Below are 25410 nucleotides of genomic sequence, written 5' to 3'. Positions count from 1 at the left end.
GTTACAATATTAAACGTGTTAGTAACCTCCACTGTTAATCCCCTCATTCCACACATACCCTTGTTACCCCATCAAGCACTGCCTCTGCTGCTCTCTAAAATGGCGCCGAGAAAACCTCCCTGGGAAATATGCAAATTAAGGGGAATTCAAGGGAATCTGACTAAAGACCCTAAAACCACCAAACTAAATCAAAATTTAAGAAACTAAGCGAAGGGTTCCACTAGCAAGGAGTACTCCTACTCCATTAGTGAGGTTTTAAAGACCACTGTAACCTAACAGAACAGGGTCAGAGTGAGGACCCTAGACTTCGAGCCAGGTAGAGCAATTTCCTAGGCAGGCCCGTGAGGATGGAAGCCCCAGGTCTGCTGTGCAGCAAAACTGCATCATCTCCTCCTCTGCGTCTCCACAGAGAGCAGGGGTGGTGTGCGCGACCCCTCGGGCCACCACCCAGAGCTGATCATTTAATAAAGACATCAAAAAGGAGAAAGATCTCCTGCCTGTTCATTTCAGGAAGAAATGAGGTTAATAAATCCATGGGCTTTCTAACAGAGCAAATTAAATTTCTAGTTACTTTTGCCACTGTAGTGTTCTAAATAAGGCTGGTGCAAAAGACATTTTGTTCCAGTGCACAAGTAAGCCCTGCAGGATTTTTTCCTGCAAAGAGCAAAAAACCCTCAACTACAGAAATCCACATCTCCGATATTGTGGTGAGCTTCCCAACGGCCCTGTTCTGCCCCAGCAGATACCAAGAACCCGCTACCAATTCTATTTTAGATGGCTTTGCACTACAGAAGTACTGCATTAGAAGCTCGCAGAATTTTTCCAGAGGGACGTCTCCAAAACGCATCTACGTCTGGTATAACAAAACAAATTTTATATAACAAGCTCATGTCGCATGATGAACCTTTTCTTTAATACAAGTCACTTTACACTTACACCACCCTCCTCTCCCCTTCCGCTCGCCCCCTTTCCGCCCGGGTCGCGCTGCTCTCCCGACACAAGATGGCGCCGGACGTGAGGGGCCAGCGGGTGCGGGGTGGGCCCCTCGAGCTCCCGCTCCGCGCTCTCCCCGCCGCGCAGGCGCAGTGCCGCGCCCTCCTGTCGCCTGTGGTGGAGCCGACGGCAGGGGGCGCTGCGGGCGGCGGTGCCATGCTCGCGGGGCCGGGCCTGGGCCGCAGCGCGGGGCGGCCGGAGCGGGCGGCACCGGGGCCTGGCAGGGCGGCCGGGGGGTGCCTGGCGGGATGTTCCGCAAGGCGCGGAGGGTGAATGTGCGGAAGCGGAACGACTCGGAGGAGGAGGATGAGGAGCGCGACGAGGAGCCGCCTCAGGAGCCGGCGCCGGCGGCCGGGGCGGCGGGGGAAGGGCCCAGCGAGGCCTCCGTGCCGCTGGCGTCGGGCGCCGGACTCCTGCCGCTGCCCGCCGGCTGCGTGCCCCTCGCCCTGCCCGGCAGCCCCGCGGCCTTCGCCTGTGCCGCGAGCTACGGAGCGGCTCTCGGCTTGGGGCTGGGCTTGATGGGAGGCGACCGAGCAGGCCTGGGGGCTCTGCCGGCGCCCGCTGTGCTGCGCCCCCCGCCGCCACCGCCGCAGCCCCAGCAGGGCAATGGGCTGCCGGTGGCCGGGCGCCCCAAGGAGAAGAAGCGGTCAAAGGAGAACAAAGAGGTGCCGAGGGCCAGCCTGCTCAGCTTCCAGGACGAGGAGGAGGGTGAGGCGGGCGGTTGCCTGGCTTTTGGGTCGCTTCTTGCGGGAGTGGATGGAAGGAACCCGGAGCTGCTCAGTCTGCACTGGGCCTCCAAGAGGGCCGGGATCCGTATTTATTTTTTAGGGCAGTCCCCCGTGTGGCCTGGGTTGATGTGGGATCGCTAAGAGGGGGCGAGCCTTGAGGGAACGGTACAGAGAGCGGGGAACCCGCGGCTTCCCCGGCCCGACATGGCTCTGCGGGGCCAGCATGCTCCCAGCGGGATGAGTTGCGGTGTAGGGCTTCAAATTGCCTCTGCTTCTGTGTTGCTGGTGCATCACTTGTGCTGCGTTCACCGCACCTGGGTGGCCCGCAGGTTTGTGCGGGAGTAAGTGCAGCCAGGAGTCTCCCGCTGGAGCCATCAGTGTTAGCTGAGGAGCACTGTCCCGTGGCTTTGTGTCGAGGTTGTTTTAATCTGATGTGGCTGGTGTTCATGGGTCACCTCGGACTCACTGCCTGTTGTCCGAACAGTTCTTATAGTTTTGAGTCGTCTTAGAAGGAATTCTCTTGAAATCACTGAAACTTGGTTTCTAAGACTTGCCGTTTGAAATCTTGATGGAAGTACTGAAGGCATAGAATTAGACTTTCACTATAGACTGTGAAAGAACCCTACAATGTTTGTTAGTGGCATTTGTGAAGTTCCAGGTACAAAGTTTAGAGATTTAGTAAGTAAGTATCCTTGACAGATCTGATGTAACATTATCCAATTTCTCTTTTAAAGAAACAGAAGAAGTTTTTAAAGTGAAGAAATCAAGTTACAGCAAAAAGATTGTAAAACAGTTGAAGAAAGAATACAAAGAAGATCTTGAAAAATCAAAAGTTAGAACAGAGGTCAATTCTCCAACAGATGGTAATTGCAAAAGTAATAATAATAGTAACTTCTGTAGTGAAAAAGATAAAGTACTGTAATTTAATTTCTTGTTTTCAGAATAAATTGTTAGTCTTCTAGAAAATGTCACATTTAGAGCTGAAGTAAAGCACAGGTGAAATGTGTTACTTGAGCCTTAGGAATGCTAGTCTATGTCGGTAGAGTCCCTTGGTTCTCATGTAGAAATTAAAATAGAAGGATGGAACTTCTGAGCTCTCTTAGATGGTTGTCGGTAGACATCAGTATTCTGAATTGCAGTTGTGTTTATGACAGATGAATTGTTTATTGAATGAGGAAGGAATTCCATTTATTTGAAAACGTACCTGGTGCTTGTCTGACAAGATGTGTCCTTGTAATGCATTTTCTTCGAAAAGGAAGGTTTTTGGGGTGAGCAGAGTGGTGGTCTTTGTTATTAAGTTAATTGTTAAACAGCTGCCTGTTTCAGGACTTGGACATTCGAGTAGACTTGATTTAGATGATAGACACTTTAAGTCTATCTCTTTTAAAAGGATCTGTTAATAATGTACAGTCCTTGAGAGCTTGAAATAGAGCCTGGGACTTCAATTTCATTGTACTATTGGTTTTTGGGAGGGTCATTGGTAAAGTGTAGTGCTTCCTTTTCCACTTATGTTTTTACATAAATTATGTAATGCTACAAGCACGAGCTGGGAGGTTTATGACCTAAAGAGTGCAATGATCCAGAGAAGCACGTGGGGGTTGAACATGGCCCCATGAAGGAAATACCCTTTTAAAATTTAATTAAATTATTTTTAAAGGTTTTGTCTGCATTTGGAAAACCCACATATTCTTTCTTATTAGAATCCTTAAATTGCCTATGCAGTGGTGTGGGGCATGAGCAAAACCAGAAATTTTAATTTCTGTGGCTCATGTTCAGGTCATCTGTGAAAACCTGGATTCTTGCTTCTGTCACAATGATGCTTAAAACATTACATTTTGCACACGTCTGTGTGGGCCATGTTTGTTTCATTTCTGTTTGTTTTGCTCCCCCTAATTCATGTGGCTATAGTTCAAAGACTTCAAGGCTGCTACTGAGAGAGTAGCCTGGATTCTCTAAACAAGTGCTTGCGTCTGAAACCTCAGCTATGTGCAGCTTGGTTTGGGTAGCTGGGTTTAACATGCATTTTTTTACACATTATTTATACTTGCTGCCTGTATCTGTATATTACCCACCTAATGTAGGGTGTAGCCCAAGAGGAAAATGAAGGGTTCTTTTGAAATCAGTTGGTTCTTGTGGGAAGACTTGGTGTAACACAGGCAGTGCTTTCTCATTGAAAGAGACTTTGACAAGGTTGCACAAGGTTGAATTCCTCCACTTTCTTAATACTTGACAATGAGGAAAATGTTTAGTGGTTGGTGGGGCCAGCCTTGTCACATTTTATTTTGAGAGGATGTCAGTGATATAATCACAATTAAGAAAGTGTATTTTCCTAGATCTCGAACAACTAAATTATTATTTAACATTTTTATTTGATTTTCACTTTTGGTTGTTATATCTTTAAAAAAATACTTTGGAGTGATCTTTATAAATGGAGTAAAACATGGACTTTGCTGTCTTTTCAGTTGAAGCACCACTAGAAAAGATAGGACAGAATAAGGATGTAGGCCAAGAAGATGGGACTGCAAACAGTGAGCATGGTGAAGAAGAAATGGAAGTTGAAAGTGAGAAGGAAGAAGAAAAACCAAAAGCTGGTGGTGCTTTTTCAAGTGCTCTGTCATCACTGAATGTTCTTCGCCCAGGTTGGTTTTTGTAATATGTCTGATAAATTAGCAAGTGATTTAACCAATGTTTATAGCAGACTAATGTGTGTGAGAGATGAGGAAATTGTTTCCAACAATTTAGTATCTGAGAGTTCAAGCAACTGCTATTTTCTAAAGGTGTTCAGCTTTACAAGTCTTATGGGGGAAAATGTTTTGCTACAGAATGCTTCATCCTGATGTCAGAAGCAGGAATTTGTCTCTCAGGTAGATGACAAACTGCAAGAAAATCTAGATTTGGAATAGGTGACTTCACATGAGAATTAGCTGCTTTGAGTTAAAATTTCGTCTTTAATTAAAATGTTTCAATTGGGTCTGCAAGGTATCTGAAGTATTTTCCTATCCTGTTTTGTATACTGAGGTTTTAGTCAAACCCTGAGGCCAAAGAAATCCTTCTGAGAAAATATTTTTGAAACTAGTTTGCTAATTATGGTGGTTTGCTCCCCAAGTACCAGATGGGTGTCCTGGGTCCACACATTGATTTAAATGATGTATGTAAGTTGCATTAAGTTTTGTGCTGTACATTTTAGAGTTTTCTGATTAGATGTGATGCTTTTCATGTTCCCCTTGATTGTACAATTTTCTGTATATTAACTTTGTCTGATTTGGTGTAGTCTTAATCTCTGGCTGATGACTGTCTGTTGAAATGGTTGATGCTTTTTATTCCCCCAAAATAAGAAGAGCTGGGAGCAATACTGGCATAGGAAATTACAGAGTCACACACCTAATTTTCTTCCTCCCTTTGCAATAGTCAACTCCTGTAAAGGGCTTCCTCTTCTTTGGGAATATTTCACATAGGAGCATTAGGCTTCTGTCTTATGACATGAACTGCTGGAAGCAGAGCCAGACTTTCTGTGACAGTCCTAACTTTGAGAGTTTCTGGTCAGAAAGTTGACACTTTTAGCATCTAAGTTGCTTGCAAATGTTTTCCATGAGCATGGATTTGCTTCCTCTCTTGTTTTTTTTTTTCTGTGTGCAGAGATGTTTTGATACAGTGACAGAGATGAGCAGTAAGAAATTATAACACCTGTTCTGTTGCAGAGATTGTTTAACCGTGCACACATCTGTCTCTAGGAGAAATTCCAGATGCTGCTTTTATTCATGCCGCTAGGAAAAAGCGTCAAATGGCTCGTGAACTTGGAGACTTTACCCCTGTTGACAGTGAACCAGGTAAAGGCCGCCTTGTTCGAGAAGATGAAAATGATGCCAGTGATGATGAAGATGATGACGAGAAGAGGAGGATAGTTTTTGCAGTGAAGGAAAAATCCCAAAGGCAAAAGATTGCTGAGGAAATAGGTAAACCCTTTTTTGGAAGGTCAGCTGATAAATGTTCACACTGTTTTCACTGTGAGTGCTCCCATTCAGCATTTTGAAACAACATGTTTTTATGGAGTTGCCTAACATTTCTGAGGAAAAGTACTACATAATGGAATATGCTTGTAAAATTTTGAGCACAAAACTATGTTCCTGTGCACACTGCTGACTCTGATAGAAACTTACACTAAGGTTCAATTCCTGTTTTTCCTGTACTCTGTTTTTAGGAAGTATATAAGTGTGAAAAGAAAAACATTTGATATAGAATTCTTCTTGCTGGCTAGCAGGTAAAATAACCTTTTGGAAAAGGAGTTAGACATTAGAGGATTTTACCAGCAGTGAATTGTGAATTTTCCCATTGGATCTTTCAAGTGGAACGCCTGTGCTAATAATTCACAGGCCAGTGTCCTTAGTTCCTTATGATGAGGAAAGGAAGATGCTCTGAGATGTTCTCACTGAGGCATGGTTTCAGGTTTTTGGATTTGTGGCCCTTAACAATTATGAATGCATTATCTTCTTTTTCTTACTTGTATGAAGGTATTGAGGGAAGCGATGATGAAGCACTAGTGGCAGGGGAGCAAGATGAAGAACTCAGTAGATGGGAGCAAGAGCAGATACGAAAAGGAATCAACATACCCCAGGCATGTATATAATTGTGCACTCTTTTTTGATTTGTTTCTGCAAGTATTGGCTAAATCCTTCACAAACTTGGGTAGTTTACAGATGGCTGTTTCATTTGAGAAATTAAGTCTGTAAATTCTGATGCTCTTTAAAGGGAAATAGTATAAGTATTTAGAATGGTAATGATACTAAGATTTTCTCCATTTACCTTCTTGAGGGCATTTGTTTCTTCTGTCTTAGACATTGGATGCTTAAATCCCCTTGATAATTACATTTTGTAACTGTGTCTGCTTGCATTTTTCACTTTGATTTGAAATGTGTAAAAAAGTTTCCCCTTTCTTTAAAGCCTAATATAGTACAATTACATTTCCTCTGCCACTAGGTTCAACCAAGTCAGCCTGCAGAAGTGAATAATGTGTACTACCAGAACACTTACCAGACACTGTCTTACGGTTCTTCATATGGCATTCCATACACCTATGCTGCGTATGGATCATCGGAAACCAAGGCTCAAAAAACAGATAATACAGTTCCTTTCAAAACTCCCAGTAATGAGATGACTCCTGTTACTATTGATTTGGTAAAGAAACAGCTTAAAGACAGGTAGGACAGACCATCTTTTTAGACTTAAAGACCTGTCCCCTAGGTTTCTGTTCCTCAGGTGTCTTTTAGTCTCGGTGAGCAAACACAGAGTTTCATCGCTGGAAACTGACTGGTACATCCATTAAAAAAAAAAAAAAGGCAAACAAAAAAGCTCAAAGTGAAGATGACACTGACACTTTGTTCGAAAATCTTCTTGGATTGCTTCTCTGGAAGTGAAACTTTAAATATGAGGCCATTGATCTTGTTGAAGAGAGGTCTGAGTTCCATCTTCTGGACACTGCACAGTCTTATAGTGAAGAAATGAAAGGCCAGTGAGGTGTTTAGCTTATCAAGCTGTGTTCCTTTAAACTGTGGATCAGAGATTTCCCCTTCAGTAGATAAAGAATTTAATTTTTAGTGTATACAGGGGTTTTTTGGCTTAAACATTGTAATCTGCTTGTCAGGTACGCAGAAGGTATGGAATGAGCAACACAATTGCAATGAGATATCATATGTAATGAACAGCTTGCGCTTTACATGTCTTCGAAATTGGTTTGTATGCCCCTTGTAGTGTTGTAGCCTTTGACAGTGAATCAAGTTAGTAGAGGAAAAAGAATGCTTTGTATAAGCTGTAGTCCCCATCCACCCCCAACCTGTTCTGCCAGCTTTTCATTAGGGACAGCCTTGCACTATTCTATGTGCTATCAACTCCTGTAGAAATTTGTAGGAGTGGGCAGTGCGATGCACTACAGCATAGTCTAGCAAATGAGTGTCCATCATTAGCCTTGTGGTTCATGGAGAGAGGGGAGAAGATGACAAATCAAAGGTCAAGAATTTCTTTGTAAAATTTTCCATATATAGGCTCAGTACTTGCACTGTACTGTCTGTTTGATGTCTCAATGGTCTGAAATAGACAGACTTTTGGATGTAAATTTACTATTTATCCATTGCCCTTCAGGTTGGACTCTATGAAAGAAATGCACAAAGCTAATCGGCAGCAATATGAGAAACATCAGCAAAGCCAAGAGGACTCTACCAAGGCAATTGAAAGATTAGAAGGGTCTTCTGGGGGTATTGGTGAACGGTATAAGTTTTTGCAAGAAATGCGAGGGTATGTCCAAGACTTGCTTGAGTGTTTCAGTGAAAAGGTAAGGATGCAAAAACATTCATCTCTTTACAAAAAAAAAAAAAAAAAAAAAAAAAAAAAAAAAGGGTCTCTTATTACATGCCAAACAACACATCTCCCTCTGTTTTTGAAAAAAGTCCTTTGAGAGCATATTCTTCAAAAGGTTTGGTTATTTGAGGATTGATAAGAACTTTCTATCATGCTAAGCTTGTTATCAGAAATCTCGCCTCCCAGCTCACTGACTTTAGATTGCCTAAAAACTTGCAGATTTTATGTCTTCAGGATTTTCGTAGATACTCTGGCGTTTCAGCTTCACCCAGATACTCCTTTTTTCCTGTGTTGGACATCAGGTTAGCAAAAATAAGGGCTGAATTACGACATTACTGCTTTCTGGAGTACTTGATGTACACAACAACAGAGGCTTGTATTTTCTGTGTTACTATAAACTTCCTCCTGCCAGGTGTTTCTTGCTATTGCTCTGGAGTCTGAAGGGGAGAAGTTTTAAAACTCGCATAGCTGTTCAGACACCCACACTTAAAAATATTTTTCTTTCATGTAGTGTGATACTTTTATGCATCTCTAAGTCAAAAACTTAGTATTTTTTCTTATGTTATGCACCATGTTTTGATTCCTTACTTTGTTGTAAATATAATAGAAACTCTTGAATATCTATATATATACACACACATATTTAGCACATGCGGAAGCTGTAGAATTCGGTTAGCAGTATATTGGCTATTTCTTCATTGTCTTCTGACTTGAATAAGTAGTAGTATATTAATTTCTTAATGTCTTGTCAGAATAATTGAGTAGTTTTAAGCTACTGCTTGCCTAGCCTGTTAGGTGTGGGAGAGAAATGGAGAAGTATTTTGGGTGCTGATGGATTAGATACTAATTTTCCTCTATTAGTGGAACTGGGAGAGTCCAGTCTTCATCCTGTGAAAGTGCAGAGTAACTATGTCATGAGGAAACCCAGGAGGTGTGGGACAGTTAATTCACCCAGCTGACTGATTAGTGTAACTAATTAGTTGCAATTGATTATTCACTTAAGAAGCCATATTCCTGAGTCTGTATTAGCATTAGCTGTTGAAGATTATTAAAGGTACTTTCATAAGCAGCGCTGGCAGTGCTGCTTACCCAGATGGCTGATTTCCTATTAAAGATAAGTTTTCACATTTTTAGTCTGAGATAAATTTGTATTTCAGAAGTCAAGTTAAATATCTGTGTCTCTATTCATTGTTTGCTTTCTAAAGACCTTGTGTTAAATTACTTTTGTGACTATAAACCATGTCTGGAGGTTCTCCTTGATAGCATAAGCTATGTCTTTTATCATCTCAGGCTTCTTAGAGGCATTCACAGAGTTTTGCTGGTTTCAGGTGGAGGCTGCTGCTGTACTTGTATGTAAAGTGAGTTGCAAAAGCAGCAGGTGATGTGGTCAGTCTAACAGGAGCATTTCATTTATTTTGATATTGTTTGGCTAGATAATGTGGTTTGGAATTCAGTGCTTTCAGGATGACAAAAGGTCCAGCAAATTCAGAACCAGTAGCCCACAGGACACTGAAAAGTTTTCTAAAAAGGAGGTGTCGGAAGGGAACAAAGTCAAGTAATAAAATCAGTATCAGTTTTTACTTAAATGGAATGCGGTAGGATGATAAATAGTTCTAATCTTTTGAGTGTAGAGATAAATTACCTTCAGCTTTTTTGTAGAACCTGTGGCCCTGACTGCTTCTATTTAAAGTGTTGTTATTATTTACAATAATGTATGTCATTATTATAATATACATAAGAATATGTATATGTGTAATAATAATACCTTATGTGTATATACATATATTTATATATATATATATGAAAACATACATTTAAATATGATATTTTGAAGAGATTCTGAATGTTAGGATCAGTCTTAAGGCTTAGCAGAGTATGAGAAGACAACTATTACACAGATTTTAGAAACAAGCACTAGAAAGGTCAAATCCTGTGTAATCTTTTTCCCCCCCATAAATAAGAAAAACAGGAGAGTGGAAGATGGTTGCATGACTTCCTTCAGAAGTAATTACTGTAAAAATTACGCTTTCTGAGAAGGCTGGTGAGTCACAATGGCATTTTTACATTTTGAGTGTAGGAATATACAGTGGATACAGAAAGATTGAATTGTTCTGGGTGTACCTTTGACAGCACAAGTAGATGAACTGTTACTTTACCTGCAAAAGTAATTTACCAAAATACACTCTGTGTATCTGAATTATCCTTGTGATCTAAATGTTTAGAGACCTTTCTGCTTTTCCTCTTCCACTGTTTACAGGGAAAGTGAATAAAAAAAATCCCCTTAAAAATACTGAATTTAAAGTACTGACTAAACAAAACAGGGAATGAGGGCTATAACTTTATAGTAGTCAGTGAAATTGTCAGCTACTCATCAACCACAGTATTGATTAGAGAAGAATGAGGGCTTCTAAGTGTCTTGTATTCTGAATGGGAAATATTTTGAGTGGATTTATATATTTGAATACATCACTAGGTTTCTTTTATCCTGAGAAAAATTACAGAAAGAACCACTATGGATGTGTTGATAAATTTTCATTTAACTTTTCAATCTTAGAATTTCCTCTACATGCTTAAGAGAAGAAGCTATATTTCCTCTGGTAAACTGCAGTAAAGCTAGTATTTTTAAACTATTATTTCTGTTTTCAAAACTGTCTTAAATTCCAAATATGAGCTTCCAGCTCTTGGAAGATTATTCCCTTCTTGTCTTTCTCTCTACTCTTTTCTCCAAAAGAAAAGTGTGTGTATTTTGAGTTGGTGCAGAGCTGCTTTCATTTTAATCCCTGGAGCCCCGTTTATCCCACAGAGCTAAAACCTTTTTCTTCTCTGATGTGTATGCCAGTCTCAGTCAGCTGAAATTACCCTGTAGTTATGAACTCAGAATTTTACATTTTACTGAACTTCAGTAGTTGCTGAGTCACATTCTAAAATACTTCAGGAAACAATTTCTGATTTTATCTTTTGTTTTGAAAAAAACATAATCCTGGATGGTAGGCAGCAATGAAATATAAAAGGCTGGAAGACTGTGGAGTAAGCATACATCTCAGAGGTAAGGAGGACATGGCTTAGGTGTTCATACCAAAAGGACTTTTTTTTCAAAGGAAATTAAAAAAAAAAGAGCAGTGAACCTGCTATTTAATGTCAGGAAATTCCTGGCTGTCATAATATCTATTTTTATTAAGATGATACCAAAGTAGTTCATTAAAGAAAAAAAGGTGACAGGTCTGACGTGTCCTACCTGATTAATTCAAGGTTATGCTTAATGCATAACTTGCACAAATTGTACTATTTTAATTTTAGTGATAAGCTAGAGGAGTATTTTACTGATTTGAATTACCTGTTGGCATAACACCCTTATGCAGGATTTTATTTCATTTCAGTCATAGTATTTCAGCATGTGCTATTAAGAGTTAGAGGACACAGAACAGTAGCTGCTGGCTTCAGTAGGTTGGATTGATGGGTGTTTATTTCACTGCATACAGTCAGATTATTTTCTCACTGAAGTGTAAAATACTTCTACATTCTTGTTTAGAGAGAGAGGAAACAATTGATGTCTGAGAATTGCAGACCTCCACATAACACTTGACACACTTGGTAGGGAAAGCAAGAATACTGGAAAGAATATTTCACCCTCTAAATAGGATGTCTAGCTGTGTAGACTCATTCAAGCCATGGAAGTTGCTTTCAGAATGCTTTTGTTCTGATTGAAAGCTGCCAATGTTAAATGTATGCACTTTCCACGCTTGGAACTATTTCCTGGTGCAAGTGATACAGATGAGTAAAAGGCAGGACTTTGTGCTGCTGGGAGCACAGTGACAGCGTTTTGCTCCGGAATAGACTGGGACCCCAGAAGCTGAGCAGCTCAGGATCCGGGTATTACGTGGTGTGTTGTATTTTTACAGGTGCCTCTGATTAACGAACTTGAATCTGCAATGCACCAGCTGTACAAACAGCGAGCTTCCCGCCTTGTCCAAAGACGACAAGATGATATTAAAGATGAATCTTCGGAGTTTTCAAGCCATTCAAGTCAGTCCATCTTGAAGGTTTTTATTATTCATTAAACAACCTTGTTTACTTAGTATGACTTAATTGAAATTTGTAAATGTTTAATGTATTACTGTCTTATTGAAGTTTATTCTTACTCTTGAGATAAGTAGAAGCAAGTTTAGATGAAAGTTCTCTAATCTCTTTTGTTTTAAACTCGAAACCACTGTAACTCTGACTTCATCTCTCCTTTCTGTTTCTCTTAACTATATTTTCTTCTTCCCAGCACTAAAAATGTGTGCATGGTGGCTGTGAGAGTAGTGGTAGTATGTGACTCCCTATTTTCTTATATCAGAACTTAAAAAAAAATTATTTTAACCTTCCTGAATCTATAAATGTCATTTAACATGTACAGTTAACTGTATAAAGCCATGAAGCACTGGGCTAGACTTCTATCTAATGTTCTGTTTTGTAGCCAGTATAAGTATTTGATTTCAGACACTTAACTGGTAAATTAAAGAACTGGAAGACTAATCAGACTAATACAGTGACTTTGTATGAAATACAGCTTAAGAATAGCCAGTTTAAATGCCTGCTTCCTGTGAATTTGAGGATGGGGGATTCTCACTAAGGAGGTTTCTTATGGTGGTTACTCTTCAGCATGTAAAACACTACAAAAGCGTAAATGTTAATTTGGATGGAAATACGTGTTTCTTGGAAGAGGTTTTGTTCAGCGTATTAAATCAGTGGATGAAATATCGTATTCATAGGAGGATTCATAAAGAGGAGCCATTCCTCTTTATGCTCCAGAGAACTTCTCATTTTTAAAAATGGCATTCTGTCCTGTTGCTGATATAAAATTCTAAAGCAATGCCATTTCCCTCTTCTGCCGCAGTTGTTAGAGATGAAATCTTGTTAATACCATTAGCTAGAACTCACCGAAGATGATGAAATGTTAAGATGTCAGAGTTGGTAATTCCTTTATAGAATGGTTAGTATACATATTCTTTTTAGGACTATTGGGTGGAGTTCCAGGCATCACATGGCCTTGAGGTTTCATCATGAAAATGCTGTTTTGAGAACTAGAAATCTGTTTCCTGAAAGAAGCTTAGAATGGATATTTTATACTGATGTTTAATAATAGGATGGGGAATAGTTCTCATTGCTGAGGTTGGGTTTTAGAGAAAGATCTTATTTAGTGTCTGGAAGTTTAGACAAGGCTCTTAGTAGTTCAGGTCTTGAATTGGAATATTGACATAGATTGGCAGTAATACTTTAAATTATGAATTCGTAAATAGATTTTGTCAGAACATGTAATTTATTCCTGATTTGGAAAGTTTGGATAGGTTGTTGTTTAAATGTTGATGTTTATACTGATGGGTGGACTTGAGCAGTGGCTGGCATTCAGTCTACTGTTTAAAATTACCTGGAAAGGAGGAACTGGAAACACTCCTGCCTGCTGTCTGCTGTTCTAGCTGGGTTGTTTTCTATAGCCAGGAACATAGATAAGCAGAGCTTGAAAAAAGGAAGGAAGATGGTTTATCTTTCTGTAGATTTTGATGTGTTTTAAACTTTAGGCAATCTAAAGCATATGAACTTAGAAACAATGTGACTAGAACTCTGAAATAACGTATATTCTTGCCCCAGTCACTCTTGTCTGCTTTTTTTTTGCTAGTTTTCTTCTTAACAATTATGTGATGAATGTGTTTATGTAAGGAGCACTTTTTTCTTGGACATTTCATTTAAGCTATTTCTGTTAAAACTGTTGACTTCTGTGTAGTTCGGCACTGTTGTGAGAGATAAGAGTGAAGTACGGTGAAAACTATTTGGCATTTGAAATTTGTTTCCAAAGTCCACTGCTTTCTGTTTTAACCTCTACACGTCGTGAATTCAGGCTTCTGGGGGGCATTGTGGGTTTTTTTTCTTTTTTGGTACTTCGACTTTCTATTTCAAATTATACTTAGTTTAAAAGTGGGTAAAAGGCTCTTTTGAAACTGCCTACAGCACATTTATAGAATCGTAAATAAGCATTTTAATTTTCATTGATGTAATTTTACAGATAAAGCACTGATGGCTCCAAATCTTGATTCTTTTGGGCGAGACAGAGTGATCTATCAAGAACAAGTCAAGCGTCGGACTGCAGAAAGAGAGGCTAGGAGGTAGAGAATGAGATTTCTTTTCTTCTTTAGGAGTCTTAGTCTGCTTGCAAGATATAACTGTCCTGTGTGACTTACTAACATAAGTGGCAATGTTTACTTCTTCCCTGAAAAGGGAAGAAAACACTTCAGCTGGTATGCTGGGCAGGGGTATTCTTATATATCCCAGCTTATCGTGCAAGTGTACAAAACATTCCCTGATAATGATTTAAAATCACTAAAAGAAAGCATAGTAAATACATTCCATATCTATATGGTCTCTGCTGGTTTTGTTTCTTTTCACTGTTTGAGGCAGCAACGTAGTGGAATGCTTGAGGTTGTGGCATAGTAGAAGTTCTTCTCAGCTTGACTTCCCTACTACTAAAAGGACAAGCCTAAGTGGGCATATTCATTGTATAGGTGGGGAAAACAGCTGGTTTCTCTTCTTTATCATAGCTGGTTTATACTGCTGCTCCTTTCTAGAGCTCGCCGCAGACAAGCGAGAGAGCAGACTGGGAAGATGGCAGATCACCTTGAAGGCCTTTCCAGCGATGATGAGGAAACTTCAACAGATATCACAAACTTTAACTTGGAGCGAGGTTAGAAAAGCTACGCAAGCTTTATCACAGAATCACAGCATGGTCTGGGTTGGAAGGGACCTTAAATCCCACCCAGTTCCACTGCCCTGCCGTGGGCAGGAACAACTTTCACTAGACCAGGTTGCTCCAATCCCCATCTAAGCTGGCCTTGAACACTTCCAGACATGGAGCAGTCATAGCACAGGGCAACTTGTGACAGGGCCTCACCACACTCACAGGGGAAGAATTTCTTCCCAGTATCCTGTCTAACCCTGCCCTCTGTCAGTGGGAAGCCATTCCCCCTTGTCCTGTCACTCCAGGCCCTTGTAAATAGTCCCTCCATCGCACAGACTCCCTTCAGGTACTCTAAGGCCACAGTTAAGTTACCCTGAAGCCTCTTCTCCAGGCTGAACAATCCCAATTCTCTTACATAACAACATACCACATACTTGACAGAATCCAAACACAGCCCTGTTTATATACTTCACCATGTTTTGGAAGGAGTTTAGGAACTTTCGATTCCTGGATCGTCAGTGTGACCAGAATAGTCTCCATCACCAACCTGTTGTGTGTCTTGCAGCTGACTGAATAACCCATCCTTAGTGAGGTTCTTTTTGTTTAATTCTAACATGCTTTTGGTGGCAGGCAGTAAGCTTTTGGACTGTCAGTAAGTCTTTCAATTTGTAAGATAGTTTACCATTCTTGAAATACATGTTTGTCTTACTTGGGAAATTTTGAAAACCTCAATGCTTTAGAAGTCTTTTTTGTTTCATGGCAAGGATTTAGTGGAGTTGTGAATAAGCTTCTAGAAATGCAATGACAAAAGTTTTGTATAGTCTTGTTGCAGCTTGGCAAAGTGTGCAAATGATAGAAAACAATGTTGAATGCAAACATTGCAGAAAGATCTTGTGGTACAATTAGCATTTGCTCTAATTAAAAGAGAATCAGGTTAGAAGTGAGGAGGAGGAGACCAGCAAGGATTGCATACATAGAATTTATTGTGTTGCATTTGAGGAGGGATTGAATGGTTTTGGTCTCTCCAAGTAGAATAATATCAGCTTTTTACAGTATGATAGCTAGGGACCATGAAATTAAGTGATAGGATAGGTTTAAAATAAAGAGGTCATTTCCCACAGAGAAGGTAATAAATGGCAAAGTCATTGATGTAGGTGGTTGTGGAGACCCAAAGTAAGAACGTACTAGAAAAGCAATTAGATGAACTGTCTGGCTGTTAGGTCCTTTGGAAGTGCAGATGGTTTCCACACCTTTAGTTGCTGGCTAATTTACTGCAATTTTATGATTGCACTGATTTTCTTCCTACAGGGAAGGGGTCTTGGATAAACAGAATAACTGTTCAGGGTTGTTAGGTGCTATAATTAACTTTGCTAAATTAAATTGTCTAGATTCAATGGGGCTGAATTGCACTTGATACCTTGGCAATTTATGTGTGCAAAAGCATTTTGTAGACATTTCTTCAGTTTCTGAAGAGGTGTAGTGTTTGTAAAGCTTTTTTACTGTTGTTCGTAGCTCTTGTGTTAGTCCAGAAACAGCAGTGGAATAGAGGAGTGTACTTTGGACCTAATAACTTTATATGTACTGTTTTTTCTTAATCCCAGTATGAAAGGTGTAGTTATATGACATAATCTCCTGTTCCCTCAGCCCTGTCTTTGCCTGCTGTGTGTACTAGTTGTGTTCATTGCTTAAGGGTTACTACTGTAACCAAACATTTACAACTGTGGCTGCGGCAAATATGACTGATTAAAATGAAACTAACCCTGAGAAATATAAAAGATAAAGGGAAAATAATATATGGAGAAAAAGGTCTGGACTGCCTAGAATACTGGTACTGCAAATACAAAAAAAAAAAGAAAAGAAAAGAAAAGGTGCTAGAGGCCTATAATCACTACCCAGTGCTAACAGGCATGTTCTGGGCAGCATTTTAGCATGATGTCTGCCAGGACCCACCCTGTCTGAGCTGGCAGTTCAGTTGGCTTATCTGAGATGCCCTCCTGTATTTGCACTTGGATTATCAAAGGTGTAGAATAATCTGGGTTGAAAGGGGCCTGGAGATCAGGCCCTGTTTGAAACCCCCATGCAAAGCAAGGCCAGCTTTGAAGTTAGAGCCACTCTGAATACAGCCCAGTATGTCACCAATCCTAATTACGTCTGGTAACTTAAAATCCGTCCATGAAATGTTAAAAGTAAGACCTGTGATAAACGAGTCTATTGGAGAGTACTCGTGCTCCTGTTTTTATAGCTTTGTGTGTTTGAGGCAGGAGTAACAGAGCTTCTAAAGGTGATGGGGTTTTTATTTTGGTTTTTTTTATGGGAATTAGCTTATGCCAGTGAGCATCAAAGTATGTCTTGAAAGAGGCACTACAAGGAGTAGGTAATTAACTTTTTGTTCCTATTCTTCCTTGCTAGATCGTATATTGAAAGAATCCAGCAAAGTTTTCGAAGATGTTTTGGAAAGTTTTTACTCGATTGATTGCATTAAGTCACAGTTTGAAGCTTGGCGCTCCAAGTACTTTGCTTCTTATAAGGATGCTTATATTGGCCTCTGTTTACCAAAGTTGTTTAACCCTTTAATCAGACTTCAGCTGCTTACCTGGACTCCTTTGGAGGTAAGCTTGTCTGCAAGCAGGTTCTGTGTGAACTGCTACATGGTGGTTCTTCCACACTTGAGCAGAGCAAAGTAACCTGCACCTTTGATGTATGCTTCTCCTAAAGGTGTGTTCTAGGGATGAAGTTTCAAATGGGCACCTGTCTGGGGGCAAAGTTTTTCTGGGGGGTGCCTGGACTAGTTGAGCTGCTATGTTCCCAGCAAACCAGAGTTAAATTTGGCACGTTGCCAGATCCTTCTCAGGAAGTGGTGTAGACCAAAAAATTTGCAACTGCCCATGGTAGTGGGTTGGAACTAGGTGATCTTTAAGGTCCCTTCCAACCCAGACCATTGTATGGTTCTGTGAAAATGCATTTAGTCTTTAAAATACTTCAGAGAAAATTGTGACTCTAGATAATGCTGTTTCATCAGAAGTGGAACTAAGAAGTTTGTTCTTACGTGGCATTACAACCTGTCTCTAGGTTATGTATTTGTCTCTCACATACACTTCCATACCCTGTAGAATTCTGGCTGGCCCAAGTCGTTCTCATAGTACTCATTGCCCAGTTATTATGTAGGGAACATGGGAAAAGATACTGTGGCAGCCCAGTATCCCTGGCACACATTTATTGTCCAGCCTGGATATGTATGCTTTCATGAGATGCCACCAGGACAAGCAGTTCAGGTAGCTTTTGACTCCCTTTCTGTTCCTCCTTTTTTCAGAAGTGCTTTTTTTTTCCGTAACCTACCAAGGGAATATCTGCAGAAGGGGTTTTTCTGTTGCCTCTTCTCCAAGTGCGGAGTGGAGGAGGCATGATTTGTCTTCAGAGAAAGTTCAGAGTATTAAAATAATTTTATTAATTTGATGTTTGGCTTCATTAATCAAACAAGGAAAAATCTAAGAAAGATGCCATCATTAAAACATTTTTTGTGCATTCTCATTTCCCCCATGCTATTTCTCTGAGTTTTCAGGTTAACAAAACAAAGCTCATGTTAGCTGGAGACATGGTACAGAATTGTAAAGTCTAACTGTATTCACTACTTTCTGTTACTGATCCTGGTAAGCATTTTGTTGAGGTAGAAAAATTACAAGGTGCTCATAGAAAGGGGTTTTAAAACCGAAGGCATAATTTTAAAATGCAGAACAGTTGAGCTGTACTTCTGACTTGTACCCTAATCTGTAGGCTTTTGTTTGGTTTAGGTGTAAGTAGGAGTTAAATTCTGTGGGGCAAAAACTGTTAAAAAATCAGTCTTGCTTCAGCCATTTTCTCTTTTCATTACATCTAGTGGCTATGCTGGTAGAATGAATTGGTTCATTTGGCAGAGTGTTTTAAAGCTGTTTTTGTGTGTGTATCATACTTGTTTACATAATACGTCTTCTATGTGTTGACTTCAAATCTTTGTTTAGGAATCTAACCCAAATTCTTTTTTTTATTAGGGCAAGTGTCGAGATTTTGAAACAATGTTGTGGTTTGAGTCATTGCTGTTCTATGGCTGTGAAGAGCAGGAGCAGGTGAAAGATGATGCTGATATTTCACTGTTGCCTACCATTGTAGAGAGAGTTGTTCTTCCTAAATTAACAGGTATAGGCTTAAAAAATGGGAGGGAGGGGGTTATGGAGTCTGATGTTTGTTTGTGCTTTCAGGTTTTACTGTTTCGTAAATAATTGCATGGATTTGAGTATATAATACTGTATTTGAGTATATAATACTGTATTTGTATAATAATTACTGTATTTCAGTATTTGTAAAGTGGAGTAATTCTTTAATCTCTTACAGTAATTTCTGAAAATATCTGGGATCCCTTTTCTACCACACAGACATCTAGAATGGTAGCAATTGTACAGAAACTAATAGATGGCTATCCCTCAGTGGTGAACGCAGAAAACAAAAATACACAAGTAAGTTGTTGGATTTTTTTCTTAAATGTGTTGCATACGTTAAGGAAGTTGAATACATTTTTAATACCTTATGTTGGGAAGTACAGCAAGAAAAAGAACTTTAAAGTTATTTGATGCTCTGCAGCCTGATTGTGGGGAGTAAAGTATGGTGATAAATTAAAAGAAGAAACTCAGTGAAGCCTTCCCAAAATAGATACCAGAGATAAAAAAATACACCAGATGTAATAAGACTTGCTAGTCTCCAGTTTTGCTGTAAGGGTTGGCTACAAATACTTGGGCTTTTCTTTTTTAGATCTTTGCAGCTTTTTCAAATGTATTGCCTGGAAATTGCGTTGTTTTACTTGCCTTCTGTGAATGCAGGAAGTGGTAATAATAGTTCAAGTTTTAATTGAAAGTGTCAAATTTCTGCTCTGTTAATTATTACAGACTTCTTTAAGACTATTTATTTGTGTGCTCAAATATGTATGTATGTTTACTGTTATGGTCACACGTGTTCTTTGTTGCTTTAAAAATCAGTTTCTGAGTGTTTAACTACTAAGCAGTGCATTGGACATTAAATAATTACTTGTTTCAGATGCTTCTAAAGGCCTTGTTGCTAAGAATGAGGAGAACACTAGATGATGATGTATTCATGCCCTTGTATCCAAAAAAGTAAGTTTACTTTCAACTATGGTGTTAGACCTTAGCAAGTCACTGTGTTCTGTCCATAGTTAAGAGGGGTTTTTCCCAGTGTGGTTCAGTGCCTGGGTACAGGAGATCTTTTGTTAACCTTCTGGGAGCATTTAGCAGAGACAAGAAGGATGAAAGGGAATATTTATGGAAGTGAACTGTGTCTTGGAAGGAAAAAGCCAGCAAATTCAAGACATAGGTGTGGTCTTGGTTGCTCATTAAAGAAATGTCTTACTTTCCAGCATCTTAGAAAACAAGAACTCTGGTCCATATTTGTTTTTCCAACGTCAGTTTTGGTCCTCTGTTAAGGTAAGTCAGTAAATATGTCTAGTAAATCTTTGGTCTAAGACAGTGTAGCAGTAAAATCCTCCTCAACTTTGTGGAAAACAGTAGATGGAAACTGCTTCAACTTCACTTGCAAAAACTCCAACTCTGGATTCTTAGTCTTTGATAACACACTGTGCCCTCTTCATGATGTATCCAGTCACTAGTGGTGTCCCCCAGGGCTCACTTTTGGGTCCAGTCCTGTTTTATGTCCTTATTGATGGTCTGGATGAGGGGATCAAATGCACCCTCAGTAAACTTGTGGATGGCACTAAGTTGGGCAGGAGTGTTGATCTGCTGGAGGGCAGGAAGGCTTTGCAGAGGGACCTGGATTGATGAGGCCAGTGGGATGAGGGTCAGCAAGGCCAGGTGCTGGGTCCCTATGCTCTGTCCACAGTAACCCCAGAACTGGGGGCTGAGTGGCAGGAAAGGCCCTGGGCATGCAGGTGAACAGCAGCTGAAGGCAAGCCAGATGTGCCCAGGTGAGCAAGAAGGGTCAAGGGCACATGGCCTGTACCAGCAATGGTGTGTGCGGAAGGACCATGGCAGTGATTGTCCCTCTGTGCTGGGCACTGCTGAGGCCACACCTCGAATGCTGTGTCCAGCTCTGGGCCTCTCAATTCAGGAAGGACATTGAGGGGTGGGAGCATGTCCAGAGATGGGAACAGAGCTGGGAAGGGTCTAGAGGGGAAGTCCTGTGAGGAGCAACTGAGGGAGTTGGGGTTGTTCAGCCTGGAAAAGAGGAGGTGGGGAAGGGGGGAGACAGGACAGGGGCACCTTATCACTGCTTGACAGTGCAGTGTGGGCAAGTGGGGTCTGGCTCTGCTCCCAGGCAGCCAGTGACAGGATGAAAGGAAATGTCCTTAAGCTCTGCCAGGAGAGCTTCAGGATGGACATTGGGAAGAATTTTTTCACAGAAAGGATAATTAACCATGGGGGTGGACTGCCTGGCAAGGTGGTGGAGTCACATCCCTGGAGGTGTTTTTGAAGATGGACATGACACTCCATATTCTGATCAAGTTGACAAGGTGGTGTTTGGTCTAAGAGTGGACTTGATCTCAGAGGTCTTTTCCAACTTAATTGGTTTTGTAGTTGAAGAGGTTGTCTGGTGGAAGCACCATCATTTCAACTTGAGTGTTATGGGGTCACTTAGCTTACTCACCCTAGGTTTTTTGTATCCTTGTGCTTGTCAGAATAAAAGACACTACTTTTGGGGAATATGGGAGCTCATAGCTGTGCATAGTTTTTGTCCAGTAAAAGACTGAAAAAAATTAACTCCCAGCTAAACAGATAAGTAGAGACTAATGCTGACTGAACAACTCCTCTCCATGATCACACAAGCAGAACTCTTCTCTGGAATTTTCTGTTCAAATGGCAGCAGCAAGGGAGACTGTATTCTGAATAGGTTTGCAAAATATTTAAAATATTTTAAAATGTTTGATATGTTTGATCAACTCTCTGGTTTCAGTACATTTTGGAATAGTTATTTTCCCTGTGTTGTATTTTTAGTTATTGGGAAACTTTCTCCAGTGGTATGGAATCCTCTCAAACAAAACTCTACAGGAGCTGTCCATAGATGGGTTACTAAATAGATACATTCTTATGGCTTTTCAAAACTCAGAGTATGGAGAGGACAGCATTAAGAAAGCTCAAAGTGTAAGTAAAATCAAGCAATGTTTAAAGTAATGGATTTAAACTGAAAGAAAAATATAGTTAAAACTTGACACTGCCTATGAAATCTTGGCTTTGATACTTCAAAAGCTGTAGTTAGTAAAAAATAGATTTATTTTTCTTTTTTTGTAGTATACAGACTAAAGAAAGAACCTTCTCTTGCTCATGCCTGTAGATGGATTAGCTATACTGTGGGTTTCAGTGCTTTACTGTGTGGATTTTGGTGTGGGGTTTTTTGGTAGTTTTCTCATTTTTTCACTCAGTTTGGCCTTATCTCTGCAGTCTTACTAGGCAGACTTCACAAGTTATACATGTTACGTAGCTTTTAAAAATTTTTATTACGTTGTGTTTTAACTTCCTTTTTCCCATTTTTCATAGGTAATTGCTTGCTTCCCTAAGCAGTGGTTCACTAATCTAACGGGAGACAAGACTATTTCTCAGCTAGAAAACTTCTGTAGATACCTTGTTCACCTGGCTGATACAATTTACAGAAACAGCATTGGTTGCTCTGATGTAGAGAAGAGAAATGCCAGGTAACTTACTTTGAGTTAAAGCACTTGCAGTTCGTGTGATTTGATTTATTTTGCCAATGCACGCAAACATGGGTAACTCTCTCCATCCTGCTGTGTGTCTTTGGAAACTTCTTTGAATTCAGATGTTAGAAATGGATACTTTTAAGGTGTCTGAAAATAGCAACTGCTGGAAATACTGTAACGCTGATAATATATTTTGCACTACTGCTTAGTGTCCTGGATTCTTAAGGGGGTTTATAAAAAGCAGGGAGAAGCACTTTTTATATGAGCAGATACTGTCAGGACAAGGGGGATGGCTTTAAACCAGAAGGAGGAGATATTTGTGTTAGATACTGGGAAGGAATTCTTGGCTGTGAGGGTGGTGAGGCCCTGGCACAGGTTGCCCAGAGAAGCTTCTTGTCCCTAGAAATGCTCCATGCCAGGTTGACTGGAGCTCTAAGCAACCTGGTCTGCTGGAAGGTGAACCTGTTCATGGCAGGAGTTGGACTGAGATAAGCTTTAAAGTACCTTCCAACCAAAGCTTTCTATGATTCTGCCAAATTTTGTTGCTACCATGTGTGGCCTGTTCCACCTTGTGAGCCTGTTGCTGACTCCTGCATAGTGGCTTCTAAATTGCAAACTGTCTTTTGTATGCAGTTCAAAAGTTCTGACTATTTACACAACCAACTAGATGAACCTGTTTTGCCTGAGATCCAAGAGTAATTTTACTTGAATCCAGTGATCAGCTTAATTAAAAGTTTGCATTAGACACGTTACTGCTGGCCAAGTAAGCTGACATGCTATGGGAGCAGCAGCAGCACAGCAATGAACAGTCTTCCAGTCTTGGTAGAGTCCTGTGTTTCAGTGTAACAGTTTGGGATTTAGATTTATTTAAGGTTTTGAACTCTCTTGTTTTGCTGGTGTGTTTCTAAATTTGAAAGAACTTTCTTTACCAGGTGAAATGATAACTTGGTAAACATTTTTATTGGAAGAGAAACATCCAATTATCCTGTTTTCATAGCAGGTTCTAATTTGATTTCTATCTTCTGTCTTGCTTTTTCCCAGCATTTAACAAATCTGTTGCCATTACCTCATTAAGCAAATATAATAAATCTGCAACAGGAATATGAAATATATGGCTCCATAATGTAGTCTTCTGTTGGAAAATTAGTCAATGTCATTGATTGTTCTGTTTCTGTATTGACTTCTCCTGCCTCTTTTTTAGGGAGCACATAAAGCAGATCATAAAGCTTCTAGCAAGTATCCGAGCTCTGGATCATGCTGTTACTGTTGCAAATGATCACAACGTAAAAGAGTTCAAGATTCTAGTAGAAGGAAAATAGACTTTTCCCACCACTCATTTTGAGCTTTAAAACCATTCCTGATGTGTAATTTATGTACATATGTAAAGTTTCTTACACTGTAAAGTATTGATCTTTGTTTTAATACAAAATGCGTTCTTATATACAGCATCCTTAAAAATAAAAATCATTGACTTCATTGAAAACAAAAATGGAATCCCAAGATTGTCATCTTTCCAGAAACCAGATTTTTCCTCAAGTTTCTCAAAATCTTGTTCACAAAAATACTTTGTGCCCATAATCAATGGTCATCTACTCCTGTTAATTGTTCCATGGTTAACTGGAATGTGTATAATAGATTCTGTGTAATACAGTGATGCATATATTTATACCACCATGTTGCTTTCACACTGGATATAGAGATGTTGTACTGTTGCAATAAGCTTTTCATTTGCTAAAAAATACTTATTTTGAAAATAAAATGATCGTATTATTGGTCAAAAGGGCTGGTAAAACATTCCAATATGTGAAAAGTCACGAGTTGAAGAATAGGGGCACATTGAAGTGGATCCTGACCTTTAAAAAGCAGCTGTGCACTCCAAGTGGAGTAACTAAAAAGTGATTTGCATTCAGAATATGGAACTCTTACCACTCTTCTTCAAAAGGAAGATCTGGATAAATGGTGAAGGTTTTTTTTTTTTTTTTATACAGGCAAACACTGTGAATTTTTGCTTACTGTGCATGTGTAGATGGTGGCACTTCCTAAGCTCAAAACAACTTACATTTCGTAGGACTAATGGTTTACCTCTGAATTCTGGACCCTCCTTCCTTTTCTAAATTGCTTAAGTTGTGTCAGGATTGGGGGGAGGCAGTTGGGTTTGGTTTTTTGTTTGTTTGCTTTGTTTTGTTTTTTTTGTTTTGTTTTGTTTTGTAATGTCTTTCATGGAAGCTATTTCTTCAGGTTAGAGTGGATGAAGATATGGAGCAAAATGAAGGTATTTTGAAATCTTTGAAGTATTTGTCTTGTAAATATTAAAATGTTACACTTCCCACTGTTAGGAAAATTAATCCACAAACATCAGAGGTTTATGTCCAAAAGGGGACAGAGAAGTCCTTTTACTTTATTCAAATAAAGGGAGAGGCCGTGGGGCGTTCCCCTGGGGTCTCTCAGTTTTTTGGAGGACACAGCCTCCTTTTTATCCTAATTTCCTGGGCACATTTCCCTCTCTCTTTCCCCATTGGCTGAGGTACTTGAGAGGTACAGACTTCCTAATACACCTGATCCTGAAGATGTCCCTCGAATGTATAACTATCCCTTTAAATTTTTAATTCTTATGGAATTTAGGGTTTTCCCCCATTGTTAATTTCATCTTTCAATGTCCAATTTCATTTATCAGCAAACCTGAAGTTTATTTGTAAAAGCAAATATCTTTTTCCATTCATCCATCAGTGGAATCCTTCCCATTGTTTCTTTTATCTCCCAGTGCTAGTTTTATCTACCAACAGACCCACAGCTTGTTTGTAAAGACAAATCTCATTCCTCTCATCACTAAATATCATCTAAGTGTAGTCCTAAAAAACCCAAGGCATTTAATTTAAATGTAAGTGAAAACCACTCCAAAAATCTGTTGATATACATGAAAACACTAGTGACTTGATCTTGGGCTC

At 39.8% G+C, this 25410-nt stretch overlaps 1 protein-coding gene across 3 annotated transcripts; it reads left to right on the top strand.

The window, feature by feature from the left end:
- Nucleotides 1–1130: 1130 nt before the first annotated feature.
- On the top strand, nucleotides 1131–24925 carry PAXBP1 (PAX3 and PAX7 binding protein 1). 3 transcript variants are annotated; one of them, XM_041469536.1, is made up of 18 exons: nucleotides 1131–1701; nucleotides 2456–2584; nucleotides 4184–4360; nucleotides 5453–5548; nucleotides 6230–6333; nucleotides 6696–6916; nucleotides 7854–8043; nucleotides 11969–12092; nucleotides 14110–14209; nucleotides 14669–14784; nucleotides 17188–17387; nucleotides 18804–18948; nucleotides 19144–19265; nucleotides 19840–19916; nucleotides 20177–20243; nucleotides 21768–21914; nucleotides 22308–22462; nucleotides 23667–24925. In XM_041469536.1, exons 1-18 carry the CDS (start codon nucleotides 1242–1244, stop codon nucleotides 23782–23784), a joined length of 2748 nt encoding a protein of 915 aa, XP_041325470.1. In that variant the 5' UTR covers nucleotides 1131–1241; the 3' UTR covers nucleotides 23785–24925. The 3 variants fall into 3 exon arrangements, with proteins under 3 accessions (XP_041325470.1, XP_041325469.1, XP_041325471.1); XM_041469535.1 differs by having other exon boundaries at nucleotides 5453–5674; XM_041469537.1 differs by lacking the exon at nucleotides 2456–2584 and having other exon boundaries at nucleotides 5453–5674.
- Nucleotides 24926–25410: the final 485 nt, after the last annotated feature.

Source organism: Pyrgilauda ruficollis, unplaced genomic scaffold (assembly GCF_017590135.1).
Source record: "Pyrgilauda ruficollis isolate IOZ18807 unplaced genomic scaffold, ASM1759013v1 scaffold236, whole genome shotgun sequence".
Taxonomy (NCBI): Eukaryota; Metazoa; Chordata; class Aves; order Passeriformes; family Passeridae; genus Pyrgilauda; species Pyrgilauda ruficollis.
Note: the sequence above shows the minus strand (reverse complement) of the source record. Positions and strands in the feature narration are given on the sequence as shown.